At 23.4% G+C, this 17165-nt stretch overlaps 10 protein-coding genes across 10 annotated transcripts; 4 read left to right on the forward strand and 6 right to left on the reverse strand.

Annotated features, from left to right (window-relative positions):
• Positions 1 to 228: 228 nt before the first annotated feature.
• On the reverse strand, positions 229 to 648 carry DDB_G0284793 (hypothetical protein; the record flags this gene model as incomplete). The annotated part of the gene is made up of 2 exons (XM_633316.1): positions 229 to 522; positions 574 to 648. 2 exons carry the CDS (start codon positions 646 to 648, stop codon positions 229 to 231), a joined length of 369 nt encoding a protein of 122 aa, XP_638408.1.
• A 483-nt stretch (positions 649 to 1131) lies between these two features.
• Positions 1132 to 2585, reverse strand: sir2C (NAD(+)-dependent deacetylase, silent information regulator protein family protein; the record flags this gene model as incomplete). Its single annotated transcript, XM_633317.1, has 2 exons — positions 1132 to 2414; positions 2498 to 2585. 2 exons carry the CDS (start codon positions 2583 to 2585, stop codon positions 1132 to 1134), a joined length of 1371 nt encoding a protein of 456 aa, XP_638409.1.
• Positions 2586 to 3550: 965 nt separating this feature from the next.
• On the forward strand, positions 3551 to 3921 carry DDB_G0284797 (hypothetical protein; the record flags this gene model as incomplete). Its single annotated transcript, XM_633318.1, has 2 exons — positions 3551 to 3755; positions 3818 to 3921. The coding sequence occupies 2 exons, from the start codon at positions 3551 to 3553 to the stop codon at positions 3919 to 3921; spliced, it is 309 nt and encodes a 102-aa protein (XP_638410.1).
• Positions 3922 to 4972: 1051 nt separating this feature from the next.
• ndrC (NDR family protein kinase) lies at positions 4973 to 9489 on the forward strand (the record flags this gene model as incomplete). Its single annotated transcript, XM_633319.1, has 3 exons — positions 4973 to 5458; positions 5578 to 8515; positions 8906 to 9489. The coding sequence occupies 3 exons, from the start codon at positions 4973 to 4975 to the stop codon at positions 9487 to 9489; spliced, it is 4008 nt and encodes a 1335-aa protein (XP_638411.1).
• A 442-nt stretch (positions 9490 to 9931) lies between these two features.
• On the reverse strand, positions 9932 to 10436 carry DDB_G0284799 (CHCH domain-containing protein; the record flags this gene model as incomplete). Its single annotated transcript, XM_633320.1, has 2 exons — positions 9932 to 10082; positions 10273 to 10436. The coding sequence occupies 2 exons, from the start codon at positions 10434 to 10436 to the stop codon at positions 9932 to 9934; spliced, it is 315 nt and encodes a 104-aa protein (XP_638412.1).
• A 211-nt stretch (positions 10437 to 10647) lies between these two features.
• On the reverse strand, positions 10648 to 10833 carry DDB_G0284827 (hypothetical protein; the record flags this gene model as incomplete). Its single annotated transcript, XM_633321.1, has 1 exon — positions 10648 to 10833. The coding sequence occupies one exon, from the start codon at positions 10831 to 10833 to the stop codon at positions 10648 to 10650; it is 186 nt and encodes a 61-aa protein (XP_638413.1).
• Positions 10834 to 11170: 337 nt separating this feature from the next.
• DDB_G0284801 (hypothetical protein) lies at positions 11171 to 11539 on the forward strand (the record flags this gene model as incomplete). Its single annotated transcript, XM_633322.1, has 1 exon — positions 11171 to 11539. The coding sequence occupies one exon, from the start codon at positions 11171 to 11173 to the stop codon at positions 11537 to 11539; it is 369 nt and encodes a 122-aa protein (XP_638414.1).
• A 191-nt stretch (positions 11540 to 11730) lies between these two features.
• On the forward strand, positions 11731 to 11868 carry DDB_G0284803 (hypothetical protein; the record flags this gene model as incomplete). Its single annotated transcript, XM_633323.1, has 1 exon — positions 11731 to 11868. One exon carries the CDS (start codon positions 11731 to 11733, stop codon positions 11866 to 11868), a length of 138 nt encoding a protein of 45 aa, XP_638415.1.
• A 413-nt stretch (positions 11869 to 12281) lies between these two features.
• Positions 12282 to 13058, reverse strand: DDB_G0284805 (hypothetical protein; the record flags this gene model as incomplete). Its single annotated transcript, XM_633324.1, has 1 exon — positions 12282 to 13058. One exon carries the CDS (start codon positions 13056 to 13058, stop codon positions 12282 to 12284), a length of 777 nt encoding a protein of 258 aa, XP_638416.1.
• A 221-nt stretch (positions 13059 to 13279) lies between these two features.
• On the reverse strand, positions 13280 to 16749 carry DDB_G0284807 (IPT/TIG domain-containing protein; the record flags this gene model as incomplete). Its single annotated transcript, XM_633325.1, has 6 exons — positions 13280 to 15680; positions 15769 to 15846; positions 15948 to 16088; positions 16175 to 16312; positions 16428 to 16557; positions 16659 to 16749. 6 exons carry the CDS (start codon positions 16747 to 16749, stop codon positions 13280 to 13282), a joined length of 2979 nt encoding a protein of 992 aa, XP_638417.1.
• Positions 16750 to 17165: the final 416 nt, after the last annotated feature.

Genomic DNA, 17165 nt, shown 5'->3' on the forward strand with positions numbered 1-17165 from the left:
TTTTTTTTTTTTTTTTTTTTTTTTTTTTTTTTATTTATTTAATATTACACACATAGGTGAGTTCATATTTTTTTAAATTGTTGTGGTGGAGATAAATTTAAAGAATAAGAAATTGTTTTACTCTTTTATAAATTTTTTTTTTTTTTTTTTTAACCTAGAGCTTTTATACATTTATTACTTTTTTTTTTTTTTAAAAAAAGTTTAATTATTTAAATTAATTCTATTATTTTAAGACATAAAAATACCTGATGGTTTTTCACCTTTAGCTTGGAGTTGCATTGTTTGTTGGTGAACAACACATAATGTACAATAACATACTGCACAAGAATCACCACAAAAATTACCATCAATACCATGTTTTTCTCTAATTTGAGAACGAGTTAAGCAAGTAACTAATGGGAAAAAAAAAGTAGCCAAAAGGCAATCAGTAGCCTCACACTGACGATTATCCACAGTTGCTCTCTGTTGCATAATTTGTAGGCCCTTGAAATGAATAATGAAAATTGAAAATAAATATTCATTCTTTGACAATTATTAATATTGTTTGGAAAAATAAATAAATAATTAACTTACTGGCCATAAATAACTGATACAACAAACTCTACAATCAGATGTACAATCGCATAAACCGTGTTCCCAATTTGCCATTTTTTTATTTTTTTATTTATTTTATTTGTGTTTAGATAATGATTAAAAATAAAAAAAAAAAACTTTCCTTTTATACTTAAAATTTTTTTTTTTTTTTTGTTTTTTTATTAAATTTTTATTTTTTTCTTTTCTTTTCTCAAAATTGTTCTAGTTTTGATTTTCTAAAAAAAAAAATCTTTTTTTTGGGGTTTCAAAAAAAATTTTTGAAAAGGTAAGAATTTTTTTAAAAATTTGCTTTTTCAAGAAAAAAGGTATGAAAGTCTTTCTTATTGGATGCCAAAATTAAAAAAAAACATAATTAAAAAATAAAAAAAAAAAACAATTGCGATATTTTTAATTTCGAAACACAAAAAGTCGCTTTTTTTTTGGTTTATAAATTAAAAAAACACTTCAAATAAAAAATTCTAATAAAAGGAGGTGATTTGCCAAATTTTTTTTTTTTTTTTTTTTTTTTTTTTTTTTTTTTTATTTTTTTTTAATTTTTTAATTATGGTTTTTAGAATTGATTAGATTTAATAATTCAGTGTCCCAATTTAATAGTTTTGATAGGTTGAGAACTGATTCTTGACAATCACCAATCATTTTGAAATCAAAATTTTTATTATTATTAAAATTGAAACCACCAAAACTATTTTCACCAACAATTTGATTATTTATTAATAATCTTGGGATATTTTTAAAATGAGGAAAGAAATGAACCATTGATGCAATTGGTTGAACTTTTAAAGAGGTACCAATCACAATTAGACAATCACATCTATTAATATCGTCAAGTATATTTTGATTAAATATTGGTGGTAAAGATTCACCAAAGAAAACAATATCAGGTTTAATTACAGCATTATTACATTGAACCACTTTACAACGTGGTACAACACTTTTCAAAGGATCATTATTGAAAATTGAATCTTTAATATATTCTTGAGAATATTCTAAACCACAATTTGTACATCTTGAAACTGCAAAAGAACCATGAGCTTCAATTAATTTATCCAATGGTATACCAGCTATTCTTTCAAGTGTGTCAGCATTTTGTGCATAATTCCTTAACAGTAATCCTTTATCTGATAAAAGTTTAATAAAATAATGAACTGGTGTACATTTAAATTTACCCGATGGGTAGAGGTCTTTTGAAAGTTGATAAAATGGTTCAGGATTGAATTTAAAATAATCAATATCAAACACTGCCTCTTTAAATGGTAATTTAAATTTTGAAACATTTTCATTATTATATAAACCAGTTTCAACTGATCTAAAATCTGGTATACCACTCGCAACTGAAATTCCAGCTCCTGTCAATACAATAATATTCTTACATTTATCATTTTTAATTAATTTTATAAATTCTTTAATTTTATTATTTTCAATTTCAATTTCATTTTCAATTTTAATTTCATTTTTAATGATATTACTATTCTTTATAATATCTTTAATTGAATTATCAATTGAGTCGAAATTTTTATTATATTTTAAATTTCTTTGATCATAATAAATGAATAATTTCATTACTTTGAATAAATTTTCAATATCTTTTAATTTTTTATTTATTAAATCACTATTTTTGGTGCATTTTTCAATCATTGTTGATTCTTTAATTAATTCATTACAATCATTACACCATAATGTTTTATCATCACCATGAAATATTTTAAAAATTGAATGATTGGAATGTAATTTACAATCTTCCATACAAACAACAATTCCACATTCTAAACAAATTAAAATATTATCTTGACTTGAACATTTATAACAATTTGGTATTGTTACTTTTTTTTTTTTTTTTTTTTTTTTTGTTAATTAACAAAAATTTTATTGATTTTTAAATTAAAATATTAATAATATAACTTACTATTTTCATTATCATATAATTGAATATCAATTGATTCATAATTTATATTACAATTTTCAATATGTACACATTGTGTTTGTTTTGACATTTCCAATTTTATTTGTTTATATGTTCAATCAATAATAATAAAAAAAATAAAAAAATAAAAAAAAATAAAAAAAAATAAAAAAAAATAAAAAAAAATAAAAAAAAAAAAAGATTTCTCATTTTTTGACCATTTTCAAATGCCTGGCTGATGTCAAATTAAAGAAGTTAAACCAAAGCAATTTGTGGTAATTGATCGCAAAAACGATAGACATGTCTATTGCAAAAATCATGATCCAAATCACCATAAAGTTGATCAAGATTCTTCTCTCTCTTAGCGTAGGTTAATCATGCTCTTGGTTGGGCTCTCACAGCTAATACACTGGAAAACATAATTTAAGAATATTCATCATTTTTTGAGAGATTTTGCTTAGGGTAATTAAAAAAAAGATATTATATTTTAATAATATTTATAACAATAATATCAGTAATTAATAAAATTTAAATAAAAAATAATTAAAAAATGATAAGATTTAAGAATTCTTATTAATAAATAATAATTTATTTCTCATTTAATAATAAAAAGTTAATATATTTATCATTTTATGAGATTTTATGCTAGGGTAATTTCTCACTTTTTATAACATAATATTATAATTTAATAATATTTTAAAACAAAATAATACAAATTATTATAAAAATTAATACATTTATTAGGTTGTAGAAAATTTTACTATTGTAATATCTCATTTTTTAAAATATAATACTATAATTTAAAAATATACAAACCAATTAATAAATAAAATATCAAATATTATTAATTTATTATTAAAATATGATAAAAAATAATCAAATTGTAATAAATGTTTAAAATAATAAAAAAAAAATCAATAAAATATAAGAATGTTAATTTAAATTAAACAATTTTTTTCTTATTTTATTATAAATATTATTAACAAAAAATGTTCCTAATTTTTTTTTTTTTTTTTTTCCAAAAAGTAATAAACATGTGTGACCACCAAGGATATTATGAATGCTCAAAGAAGTTTGATTTTAACAGGGGATTTAACTGGAGACCTCGAAAATTTCCCAGTTATTAAAAAAGAATGTACTGAAGACTGCAAAAAAATGATGATTGAAATTGTTGAAAAAACATTAAGAGATTTTACTACCATAGCCACAAATTACTTTAAAGATGCTAAAATTGGAATAAAAAGAAAGGATGAATGTGATGGTGTTAACTATTTCTTTATTGTTGTGGAGAGCTTGATGATGAAGAAGATCATGAATTTTTAGAAGACGTAGAAAAAGCGATGAATGTTAAAAGAATAAATGGAAAGGTAGTTCATTTAAATAACCAAGAGAATGATAACAAATTAGAATCTTCAACCAATAAATAAATAAATTTATATCTCTTATATAAGAGATGTAGTTTATTTTTTTTCTTTAAATTTTTAATTTTTAATTTTTTTTTTTTTTCTTTTTATTTTTATTTTTTTTCTTTTTTAATTTCTTGCACCTCTTTTACGTGCAAAGTTACCAGGTTTGGGTATATATCGTCGAGCTTCTTGTGCAGTTGCATAAGTTCTAATTGGCTCTTGTCTTTCTCTGTTTCTTTGCAATCGTCTTCTTTCACTTGTTTTAGTCAAATTTCTATTTTTATTTTATTTTTAATTTTTTTATTTTTAATTTTTTTTTCTTTATTCCAATGCCACCCAAATTAAAAAAAAAAAAAAAATAAAAATTTAATAAAATAAAATTTTTAAAAAAAAAAAAAAAAGTTATAACTTTGATAACTTATTTTATTTTTATTATTATTATTATCATCTATTTATTGTTGTTTTTTTTTTTTTATTTTTTTTTTATTATTATTATTATTATCATCTATTTATTGTTGTTTTTTTTTAATATTTTATTTTCTTTATTTTCCTTAATTTTGAGTTTAACCACCTGCGGGTAAGATTTAAAATTAAAATTTTTTTTTTTTTTTTTTTTTTTTTTTTCATTTTTTTTTTTTTTTTTTTTTTTTTATAAAATTTTTTTTTTTTATAAAATTTTTTAATATTAAAAAATAAAAACCAAACAGATTCGCATATACACCCAATCAATCAATAATATCTTTCACTTTTTTTTTTTTTTTTTTAATTATTATTATTATTATTATTATTTTTTTTTAATGGGGTTTGGTCTAAAAAAAAAAAAAAAATTTTGTTCCAATCTGTTAAAAAAAAAAAAAAAAAATAATACAAAGAAATTTTAAAAAAAAAGAAAAAAAAAAAATAAAAATAAAGAATAATATATTTATATATAAAAAAAACAAAATTTTCTATTACTACACATAATAATAATAATAATATAAATATAAATATAAATATAAATATAAATATAAATATAAATATAAATATAAATATAAATATAAATATAAATATACATATACATATACTGTAATTTATGAGTCGTAAAGAAAATTTAAATAGAAGTAGTAGTAGTAATAGTATAGAATTTAATAGAGATAGAGATAGAGATAGTAGTAATATCAGTAATAGTAGTAATATAAATTGTAATAATAGTAGTCAAACTCCACCTATTCCACAACATAATAGTTTAAGTGGTAGGTCAAAGCATTCGTCACCAATACATAGTTTAAAGAAAAAAGGTTCATTAGTTAGACAAGGTATTGAAGATTTATTTAGTTCACTTAGTGTGGATACACATTCAAGTAGTAATAGTAATAATAATAGTAGTAGTAATAATAATAATAATAATAATAACCATAATATTAATAGTTCATCGGAATCATCAACTCCTACAACACCAAGATCATCTTTTACACCTCAAGTTACAATGAATAGTAATCAAAGTAGTGGTAATAATTCACCTCAGTTATCAAGTAGATCTAGTTCACAATCAACTTTAATACCCTCAAATGAACCAACTGTATGTAGTAAATTAATAACCCACCCCACTTTTATAATTCTCCATATATTTATTTCCTATTACCATATAATTAACTAACAAATAAAATTTATTATTGTTATTTTTATTATCACTAAAAGAAATCATTGGCAAAATTTTTTTTATTAGCACAACAAGTTGATTATGTTGGTGATTCAAGTTCAACTTTATTACCAGTTGAAAATTTAGGATTATTAAGTATACAATGGAAAACATATTTCACAATTGGATTGAATTCAACTACTACTGGATATGACGTTTTAAAATATATATCAATTAAAACTAATAGAGATTTAAAATCATTAACATTGGCAGATTCAGATGGTAAAATCATTGATAATGATTATATATTAACTCAACAACGTTGTAAAAAATTTGTTGTAGTTGAAGATTTAAATATTGATGATTTAAAAATGAAACAATTAAATCATTTACAACAACTACCACCACCATCACAACAACAATTACCACCACCACAATCACACCAACAACAATTATTGCAACAACAATTACAACAAAGATTACAAAATCAAAATCAAAATCAAAATAATAATTCAAATTCAAATTCAAATTCAAGCTCAAGTTCATCATGTTCAACACCACAATCTATAGTATCACAACAACAAAAATTACATCAAATGCTATTAAATCAACAACAAATTCAATCATCACAAAGTACGACACCAACTAATTCATCACAAAAATCATCACCAAATAAAGTGACTGATCATCAACATGTTGAGAATTGTAATTTTACATCACCATCACCATCATCACCCTCTTCACCATCATCACCATCGAGTGGTATGATTTTGGATGGATTCAATTTGGATGGAAATGGTGGTAGACCTACACCATTAATTATAACACCATCTTCTCCATCATCTATGAGAAAGAATCCACCTGCAATTCCACCAAGATCACCTTCAAGTTTTAGTGGTGGTAGTCCTTTAAATAATATTTTATTAAATAATACTGAATTAATTTCAGAACCTGTAACAACAACAACAACAACAACAACCACCACTTCATCCTCATCATCATTATCAGTAACAACAACAATTTCAAATCCAAATTATACACAAAATTTACCAACAACACCATTATCTAATAGTAGTAGTAATAATAACAATAATGGATCATTTATAACATTACAAGATACTACAAATAATAAATCAATTATAAATAATAATAGAGAATCACCACCAGAATCACCAATGGGTAGTAGAAAATCATCAGGTAGTTCAAATACAACATCATCTACTACTAATACCACTACACCATCATCATCATCATTAACAACATCATCAGGTAAAGAAAGTAGAGATAGAGATAGTAAAGATAAAGAAAAAGATTTAATTGGTAGTGGTAATAATAATAATAATAATAATAATAATAATAATAATAATAATAATAATAATAAAGTTGAAAAAGAAAAAGAGAATTATTGTAAATTTTTAGACGCTGTAAATAGTTTTAATATGGTTGGTAATAATGGTGTATTATTTAATGGTGAAGCCAATAGGAATATGAAGTTAACCAATGCACAAGAGGAGAAATGTAAGATTTTAGATAATTATTTCAATCATTATTATCAAGAGTTATTTAAATATCTTCATCAAAGACATAGAAGAATTAAGACCATTGAGGATTTCACTGTTGAATCTAGAATGGATAGACAGGGTGCAGAACAATGGATGAAGAAACAATTTGAAAAGGAGACTAATTTCCTTAGGAATAAAAGAGCCGGTATGAAATTAAAAGAATTTAAAATACTAACTCAAATTGGTAAAGGCGGGTTTGGTCAAGTGTTTTTAGCACAGAAAAAAGATACCGGTGATATTGTAACATTAAAGAGATTAAAGAAACAGACAGTGGAATGGGCCAATCAAAGAAATCAAGTCTCTCAAGAAAAGAGTGTAATGCTGGTAGATAATAAATGGATCACCAAATTGTTGTATAGTTTTCAAGATGCAAATTATCTCTACTTGGCTATGGAGTATCATTGTGGTGGCGATTTTAGAGCATTGTTAAATAATTTAGGTACACTCTCTGAGGATGAGGCCAGATTCTACATGATTGAAATGATAGAGGCAATCTCTTCACTTCACGAGATGGGTATAGTTCATAGGGATTGCAAGCCTTCCAATTTCGTATTGGACAAGTTGGGTCATATCAAGTTAATCGATTTCGGTCTATCCAAGGAAGGTATTGAAAAGAGAAATGGTTGGAATAAGGCTACGATGAATGAATTGAGAAAGAGTTGTCTAAGTGCCTCTTTCACTTCGAATACAATGAAAGCAGCCTCTGCCTATCTATCAGGTGGCACCAATGTTATGGCATATCGTCGTCCAATTGCACATTCTGCTGTTGGCTCACCGGAATATATGTCACCCGAGATTGTCAATGATCAAGGCTACGATATGACTTGTGACTATTGGTCGTTGGGTTGTGTTTTCGTCGAGATGCTTTGTGGCTTCAATCCATTCTGTGCAGATACACCAAATGACGTTTTCATCAATATTCTACGTTGGAAGGAAACTTTGGATTGGCCATTATTCACTCAAGAACTTTCGGTGGAGGCAGCTGATCTACTAAAGAATATGTTGATGGAGCAACCCCATCGTTTAGGTGGTAAAGGGAAACAAGACTTTAAGAACCATCCTTTCTTTAAAAATCATAATTGGGATGAAATCGTAAATGGTCAAGTGAAACCACCATTCGTACCAAAGGTTGAGAGTGATATAGATACCTCTTACTTTGAAGATGCCGTTAATAATGATTCCTCAACTTGGGATATCGATGATAACGATTGTGGGGGTTATGGTAGTGGTGGTTATGGTGGTGGTGGTCCTCAAGCTAGAGATCCTTTCAATAATTTAAAAATACCCTTTTTCACCTATAGAAAATCTTCCGCCCTTAGTTTAAGTATGAGTTCAGAAATTGCTCAAAGTTTAAATTATAACAATGGTAATACTTATTCAAACTATACTAGTAATAATAATAATAATAATCTTCATAATAATCAAATTCACGAAAGTGATGATGAAAATTATGATATCAATAATATAAATAATAATAATAATAATAATAATAATTTCATTAACTAAAATTTTAACACAAAACTCATTCGTCTCAAAATAACTTTTTCACATACACATCCCATATAAAATCATAAATATTCATTCATTCATTCATTCATTCATTCATTCATTCATTCATTCATTCATTCATTCATTCATTTTACATACACTCTCATATAATTTATAATCACAAATAATTCATCATCCAAAATTATTATTTTTTTTTTTTTTTTTTTTTTTCAAACTGTATTGTTATTGTGTTGCTTCTATTTTTTTTTAAAAAAAAAATTGAAAAAAAAAAAAATATATATATATAAAATAATTAATTTATATTGTTTTCAAATAGAAAATGGTAATAGTGGATATAATCATTTTCACTTTGATTCAATAGAACAACAAAATCAATATCAACTTTCATTGTTATCACCAAATTCATCCGATAAATCGATAGGCATGATTCAATATATTAAAAAGTTTAGATATCAACAATTACAACAACAATTACAACAACACTTTCAACAACAAAATCATTTACAACAATTAAAATCAAATCATAGAAAATCACCAACTAGACAATTAATTTCTTCACTTTTATATAAAGGTGATGATAAAACTTCAATTTTACAAAATTATTCCTCACAATCACAACCATCTCTAGCTAATCAATTACAATCATCATCATCATCACCATCGCCTTCTTTACAGTCACAATCACAATCACCCTCTTTACAATCATCTTCAAAATCAACTCCAAATCTATCCTCTTCTTTATTAGAAAATCCTGTAAAAGAAGAATTAGAATATAAAAACCAAACTGAAAATGAAGTTGAAATTAAAAAAGAAAACGAAAGTGAGGAAATTCAATCATTAAGAGATCAATTAAAAGAAATTATAATTTATGAAGATTATGACCAAGAATATAGTATATAGTAAAAAAAAAAAAAAAAAAAAAAAAATTAAGAGAATTAAACTTTTTGTAAATGATTAATTTCAAAACAAAAAAGAATTTTTTCCATCACTTTCCAAAAATACCAAAAATTATTGTGTACTTTAACACAGTAAATGACAAATAAATAAAAAATTATATTTCTCTATTGTAATATAAAATTTGTATTACTATTTATATAAAATTTGGTTTTTTTTTTTTTTTTTTTTTTTTTTTTTTCCAAACAAATTTGAAATAAACATAAATAATAAAATTGACCCCATATATTTTTATAATTTTTAATTTTTTTTTTTCCATTTTATTTTTAGTTTGATTTTAGTTGTAATTTATATTTAATACTGTTACTTTTTAATATTAAACCATTTTTTTTTTTTTTTTTTTTTGTACTATTATTATTTATTTATTTATTTATTAATCATATATTCTTTAAAGGAATTTTGGAGCAACAAGTTTATCGAAACACTCGTTGAATGCTTTATTCTCTTCTTCGCAAGGAATTGTTCTCATATTATTTTCTTCTATACATTTAACTGATTCGTTTAATTCTTTTTGACAATTTTTGACAATTTCTCTCATTCTGTAAATAATTGAAAAGATATTTAGTATATTAAAGAAAACACACACACACCAAATAAATTTATTTTTAAAACACACCACACATCACACTGCCATCCAAAACCACCAGCAACAAAACACACACACATACACATATGAATTTTACTTTAATTGTGATAAAGTAAGTGAATGATTGAATATATTATAATTACACTTTTTGTGAACATCCAACAACTGCAGTTGATTCTCTTAAACAAAGTTCTGGATCACTACCTTTTTCCATTCTACATTTTTCATAGGCTTCAAAAACTTCACCACAAACAGCCCAAACGCCATCTCTTTGTGCTACTAATTCTGCTCTTGTGAATGATTCCATTGTTTAATTGAATATATGAAATAATTTTATGCGTAAATAAAAAAAATAAAAAAATGCTTGAAGAAAAAAAAATAAAAATTTTATTTTTATTTTTTTTTTTTTTTTTCAAAAAATAAAAAAAAATTAAAAAAAAATAAAAAAAGAAATATTAATCAAATTTAACTTTTTTTTTTTTTTTTGAAAATTAGAAAACTAAAAAAAGAAATAATCATCAAATATCACTTTTTTTTTTTTTAAAAATTTTTTTTTCACCATAAACATTTGAATTACTTTTTGAGGTTGTTTTGTTTTTTTTTATTTTTTTTTTTTTTTTTTTTGGAATATTAAATAAAAATAGTGTAAAAAAAATAAAAAAAAAAAACAATATTCTTTTTTTAAAACTATCTTTTTCAGTCATTTTTTTTTTTATTATCTATAAAAAATAAAGATACAATGAGCTTAAATACCACTTTATTTTTAACAAAATTCTAAATAAAATTAAAAAATAAAAAAATCTATATAAGTATTATTAACCATAAATAGTAAAAACAAATTTATTTTTTTTTTATTTTTTTTTATTTAATTAAACAAAAATTTTAAAAATATTTTTATTTTTTTTTTTTTTTATTATTTTTATTTTTTTTTTAATTAAAAAACTTTTTTTTTTTTTTTTTATAAAATGTCCGACTTCATTAAAATTCCAACTTTAATTTTTTATCAGAATAATTTTAAAAGCAAAAAACAATACATTTAAAATGAAATTTAAAAGAGATGAAAATCAAAATAGTACCCACCATAGAGGTAATAAAAATAATACCAACAATGACGACGATGATAAAGAAGAGGAAGAAGAAATAATAAATGATACAACAATGCCACCATTAAACAATGAAGAAAAATATTTTTTAAAAAAGATTTTTCCCTTTTTACCAAGTAGATCAAGTTCCAGTACATCGAAATTAATTTTTAGTTTAATTTTAGATTTAGTTGGATTCTTTACACAGATTATACCAATATTTGGTTTTGCATTTTGGCCATCAATTTCAACTTATTTAATTTTTAAAGTTTATGGTTCAGGTTTACATTTATGTGTTTCATTTTTAGAAGAAACTGTAACTATTTAATTTAATTTTTAGAAAATAATAAAAAAAATAATAAAAATAAAATAAAAATTATTAATTATATATAAAACTATTTCTTTATTATTAAGATACCAGGATTAGGTTTCATACCAACTGCAACTTGTTGTTGGGCAAATGAAAAATATAATATAATTCCAAAAGTTGATAGGTACCTACCAACAAGATATATTAAAATGGTCAGAAATTTTATTTCAGCATTTAAAAAAATTGCAATTGCTGTTGCACTAATTGCAATTTATAAAATCATTTCATATTTTTCACCCTATTTACCATTCTTTGGTGGTAGTAAAAATCATCAAACTTCATATTAATATTAAAAATTAAAAACAATAAAATAAAAAAAAAAAAAAAAAAAACATTTGTAAATAAATCACATCTGTATTTTTCAACTTTGTGATTTTTTAAAAAAAAAAGAAAAAGAAAAGGAAATTTGGAACAACTTCATATATAATTATTGGAATCTTATAATTGTGAAACAGTTTTGGTAATAATGAAAGGTTACCATCCCTCAGCCATTACCACATTAGATTATTGGACAAACAAGTAATTAGACTATAGTAGAAGAGGATAATCTGCCAAAAAAATAATAATAACAATCTATAAAATTGTAATTTATAATACAATTAAAATATAATTAAATAAAACCAGAACACATCCCAAATGGATGAGGTTATTAAAAAAAAAAAGTAAATTTGAAAATTTTTTATTAATTTATTTTGTTTAGTTAATTTGGAGTACAAAAAACTTCATTAAAATTATCATCACCAGGAGTGCATGGCATTGTTACATCTTGTTGACTACATGAAGATGAAGATGAAGATGAAGAATCATCACCATCTTTGCATATTAAAACACTTGCATTACCGTTTGAGCATTGAATTGTTACGCTGTTTGGATCATTTGAATCATTTGATGAGAATTTTAAACCAGAAGTTGAATAAGTCATATAATATAAAGATGATGAACTATCACTACCACTATCATTAGCACTATTACCACTATTATCACTATTACCACTACTACTACCACAACCATTATAACCACCATTATCAAATTGTGAATAAACTTGAGTATTTGCAATGTATAATGGTGAATTTGTAATTGTTACCAATGAATATTGATTTGATAATTGATATGAATTAATTGAACCATTGAATGTAATGAAACCTGGTGTTTGAATGCATGAACCGTTCTTGTATGAATTTGCATTGACAAAGTTACCTGAACAACTGTTATTATTATAATTGTCAAATTGAGCTACACCAACTCTTAGTGCATCAACTATCACTAAAAAACTACTCTCTTTTTGTACTAATCCATTATGTGCTATATTATAAAAACAATTTTCTGGTTGGAAACTAAATCCAAGTCCACTAACTTCACTTGAACAACTACTATCAACACCATATGGAATAAAATTTGCATAAATATTTTTTGGTAATTGACATTTTACAAATGTACAAATTAATAAAATATTTAAAATTATAAATAATAATTTCATTTTAAATTAAAAAATATTTGTATTAAATAAAAAATGAAAAAAATAAAAAAAATAAAAAAAAAAAAAAGTTAAAAAAAGATATTGTTTTGAAAAAAAAAAAAAAAAAAAAAATCTAAAATGCAAAATATCTATAAAAAAAATCAGAACGTTCTTTCAGATTTTTTTTTTTTTTTTTTTTTTTTTTAATTTACAACAAATTTAATTTAATTATTTTTTTTTTTTTATAAATTATTATTAATTTCTTTTAATTTTTTCTCTAATAAAGTTTGAGTTTTACTTAATTTCACTCTTTGTCTGGTAATAAAGAAAGCTGAAACTATTAAAGCAGCACCACCAATACCTACACCAATACCAACACCAATTTTCCAACCATTTTCAGATTTTTTATTATCAGTATTTCCATTTTGAGAACCGTCCTGTGAGGTACAACTATTGATTGATGGTTCACGAACTACAGCAGTTGAATAAGCAGTTAAATCTAATTCAAAACTAGCACTTTGACAATCGTATGCGTTTACTTTAGTTACCATTTTATTGAATAAACCAGAAATACCAACTGAATTTGAAGTTACACCACCATTACCACTTTGACCATTTACAATTGCAACTTTTGGAAATCTACCAAAATATTCAACATTGTAAGTATTTAAAGTAAAGAAACGAGTATCCACTGATGAACCAGTTGGATTACCAAAAATAATTGGAAGATTTTGACATTCTTTTGGATATTGATCAAATTCAAATAAAAATTGAGGATTATTAACAGTTAATGAACTTCCAGAATAATAATCTACTCTATATGTTAAACTATTCAATGGGAATGAAATAAATTGATCACTTGAACTAATTTGATTTTGTCTAATTGTAACATTTATATTCTTTTGATTGGCTCCATACCATTGATATAAAGTTGTATATTGATCGATTGGAATTGATTTCCATTGATCAATTAAAATTTCATTTTGATTTTCAATTATTGAAACTAAATATAATTTCATTGAAGATGTGGTTTTTGCATCATCATTTAATTGTGGTGTCATTGTTATAGTTGCATTATTTTCACCAAATTCAAATTTTGATACAATGGTAGATAGTGAACAATCTGCACCAGTGAAATTACTATTACAAATACACATTCCAACATCACCATCACAATAACCATTACTACCACAATTATTTGGACAAAATGATGGATCCATCATTGTTAATAAATTTGAAATTGCACCATATGATAATTTATTAACAGTGACTGAAACATCCAATTGACCAGCTGGTAAAATAAATGGTGTTTTTGGGAATTTACATGTTAAAATTGTATGATTTACTGATTGAACTGGACAATCGATAGAACCCTGTACCAATACTTGTACCATTGAAGTATCATTCCAAAAATTTGAACCAAAAATGGTAACTATTGATTCAAGTTTTGTTGGAATTAATTTAGTTGATGTACTTTTAATTAATGGTGGTGAATATAAGAATGTAAAAGCTTGATTTCTATTATCTTGACCACTGACACTAACAACAAATATACCACCATCAATACCACTTGGTAAATCACATGTTAAAGTTTGATAAGCATTTATTACTTTTACATTTGTGCATTCAATTTCTGTGCCTTTTTTATTGATTAATCTAACATAGTTATTTGAATCAGTGGTGGTTCTAGTTGCAATCCAAAAGTTTGTACCATAAATTGTAGCGGTACCACCAATTGTTGGCACAGGTGTAATGGAAGCAATACTTGGTGCATTATATTTAAATGAAATTGAAGATGATGGTGCAGGAGTTACATCATTTAATACATTCAATGTTAAAGTACCTTGACCATATATGAATGGATTACTACATGATATTAAAGTGCCAAATTGTTGAACTTGACAATTCAATGGTACAGCACCATTTACATTCTCCATTGAAATACTAATGAAAGGAATGAATGCACCTAACATTGTACCTCTGATTTGAATACTAAAATCCAATGAACTAATTGGTGTTGTAATACTTGCAATTGTTGGTGAACAAGTTCCCATTGGTCCAAATTTAGCCTGATCATATAAAATTCTAAAACTTGTTGATGTACTTAAGAAAACTGATTTTGGTAAACAATAAAATGATGATGGTAATTCACCACCAGCAGCACCTCCGATATTAGTTGAAGTTATATCTAAAAAGTTTAAACCACCAGCTAAAATATCATTTGGCAATGCACCTGTGAATGCTGTATTTGAAATGAAAAGTTGAGTCAATTTAGAACGTGATCCAAATTCTGATGTAAATGAACCAATTAAATTTGGATTATTTTGTGAATACCAAATTCTTAAATTTGGTAAATAGAAAAACTCTGGATCTATAGTACCAATAATAGCTAAATTATTAAGTGTAACAGTTTGTAATGAATCCCAACTAACCTCTCCAATTCTTGGCATTGTCTTATTGGCTCCAAAATTTAATAAAAATAATTGAAGTGTTGTTAATGTTGATGGTAATTTATAAAATACACTAAAACTAATTGAATAACCATTACAATATAATAAAAATGTTTGTAAACTTGTTGAATTTTTAAATAATGTTGATTGAAGTGATACTGAACTAATTGGTGCAACTTGTAATTGTAAATAACTTTTTTTTTTTAAAATAAAAAAAATAAAAAAAATTAGAAATATGAAATAAAAAATATATATATACCACTACTACTACTATTACTTACAATGTTAATAAATTTGGGGTAAAGATTTCAAATGGAAATCTTGCTTGTGTAGCTGCTGTATCATCGGAATGGTAATAACTATTTAGAATTAAAAAAAAAAAAAAAAAAAAAAAAAATATATATTAATAGATAAAATAAAAAATTAAAATAATAATTAAATAAATATAAAATTTACTTACAAATTTTGAAGAGAAGTTGGTAATAAAGGCATTGTTCCCACAACTGGTTGAATATGTAAATATTTTAAAGATACCATTTTGGTCCAATCATTTAGTCCATTATCAGTGGTAATTTTAAAATTGTATGTTGAAATTGATTGACTAGAAAAAAAGAAATTATTAGTAACAACGTTTAATTTTTTTTTTTTTTTTTTTTTTTTTTTTTTTTTCTCTTTAAATAATCTTACAATTGTTCTAAAACTGGATGTTGATAAATTGTAATAGGTACATTTTTAACATCAACATTATGTAAGTATAAAATTTTCAAAGCTGGAAATGCATCAAATACATTATTTAAACCACAATCTGATACTGCATCAATATCACTTTTTATTTTTATTTTTATTTTTATTTTTATTTTTATTTTTATTTTTAATTTCATATGAAAAAAAGTTAGTATTTATATTTTATTTTGATTATTATGTATAAAAAAATATTTACATTCTATTAATATCACCATTTTCGTCACATTTAATACTGTTTGCTAAAAAGATTGATGTGGAAGTTGCACCACATTCTAATGATGTCCATTGAAATCCACACTGACTTGAAATAGTATTCAAAGCATTAACTAATAATAATTATTTTTTTTTTTTTTTTTTTTTTGGCGTTAGATATTTTTTTTTTTTTTTTTTTTTTTTTTTTTTTTTTTTTTTTTTTTTTTTGTCTTACTTTGTTGGGTTGTAAATGTGGATGAAGCAATTGATATAAAAAGTACCAATAATACATTTATCTTTAAAATAAAAGATGAGAGCTTTCTCATTTTATTTATTTTTATTTTTATTTTTATTTATTTTATTTGTATTTATTTTTTTATTTTTTTTTTTTTTATTTGGTTGTTAATGGATCAAAAAAAAATAAAAATAAAAAAATAAAAATAAAAATATAAAATAAAATTTCGACACCAAAAAAAATCTGCAAAACATTTTAAAAAAAAAAAGAAAAAAAAAAAGATATTTATAATTTCCAAATTAGTAACCATTGAAAAAAAAAATCTTTTTATTATTTTTATAATACCTGGTTTTTTAAAAAATATGTGAAGGTTATATTGCCGAAAAAAATCTTTTTTTTTTTTTTGCTAAATTTTATTTTTGGTGGTTGATTACTTTTTTTTTTTTTATTATTATAATGGTTTTCATCATGTGATTGCGCAATATTAAATCAACAAAAATGAATAAA

The sequence above is a fragment of the Dictyostelium discoideum genome (genome assembly GCF_000004695.1).
Source record: "Dictyostelium discoideum AX4 chromosome 4 chromosome, whole genome shotgun sequence".
NCBI lineage: Eukaryota > Evosea > Eumycetozoa > Dictyosteliales > Dictyosteliaceae > Dictyostelium > Dictyostelium discoideum.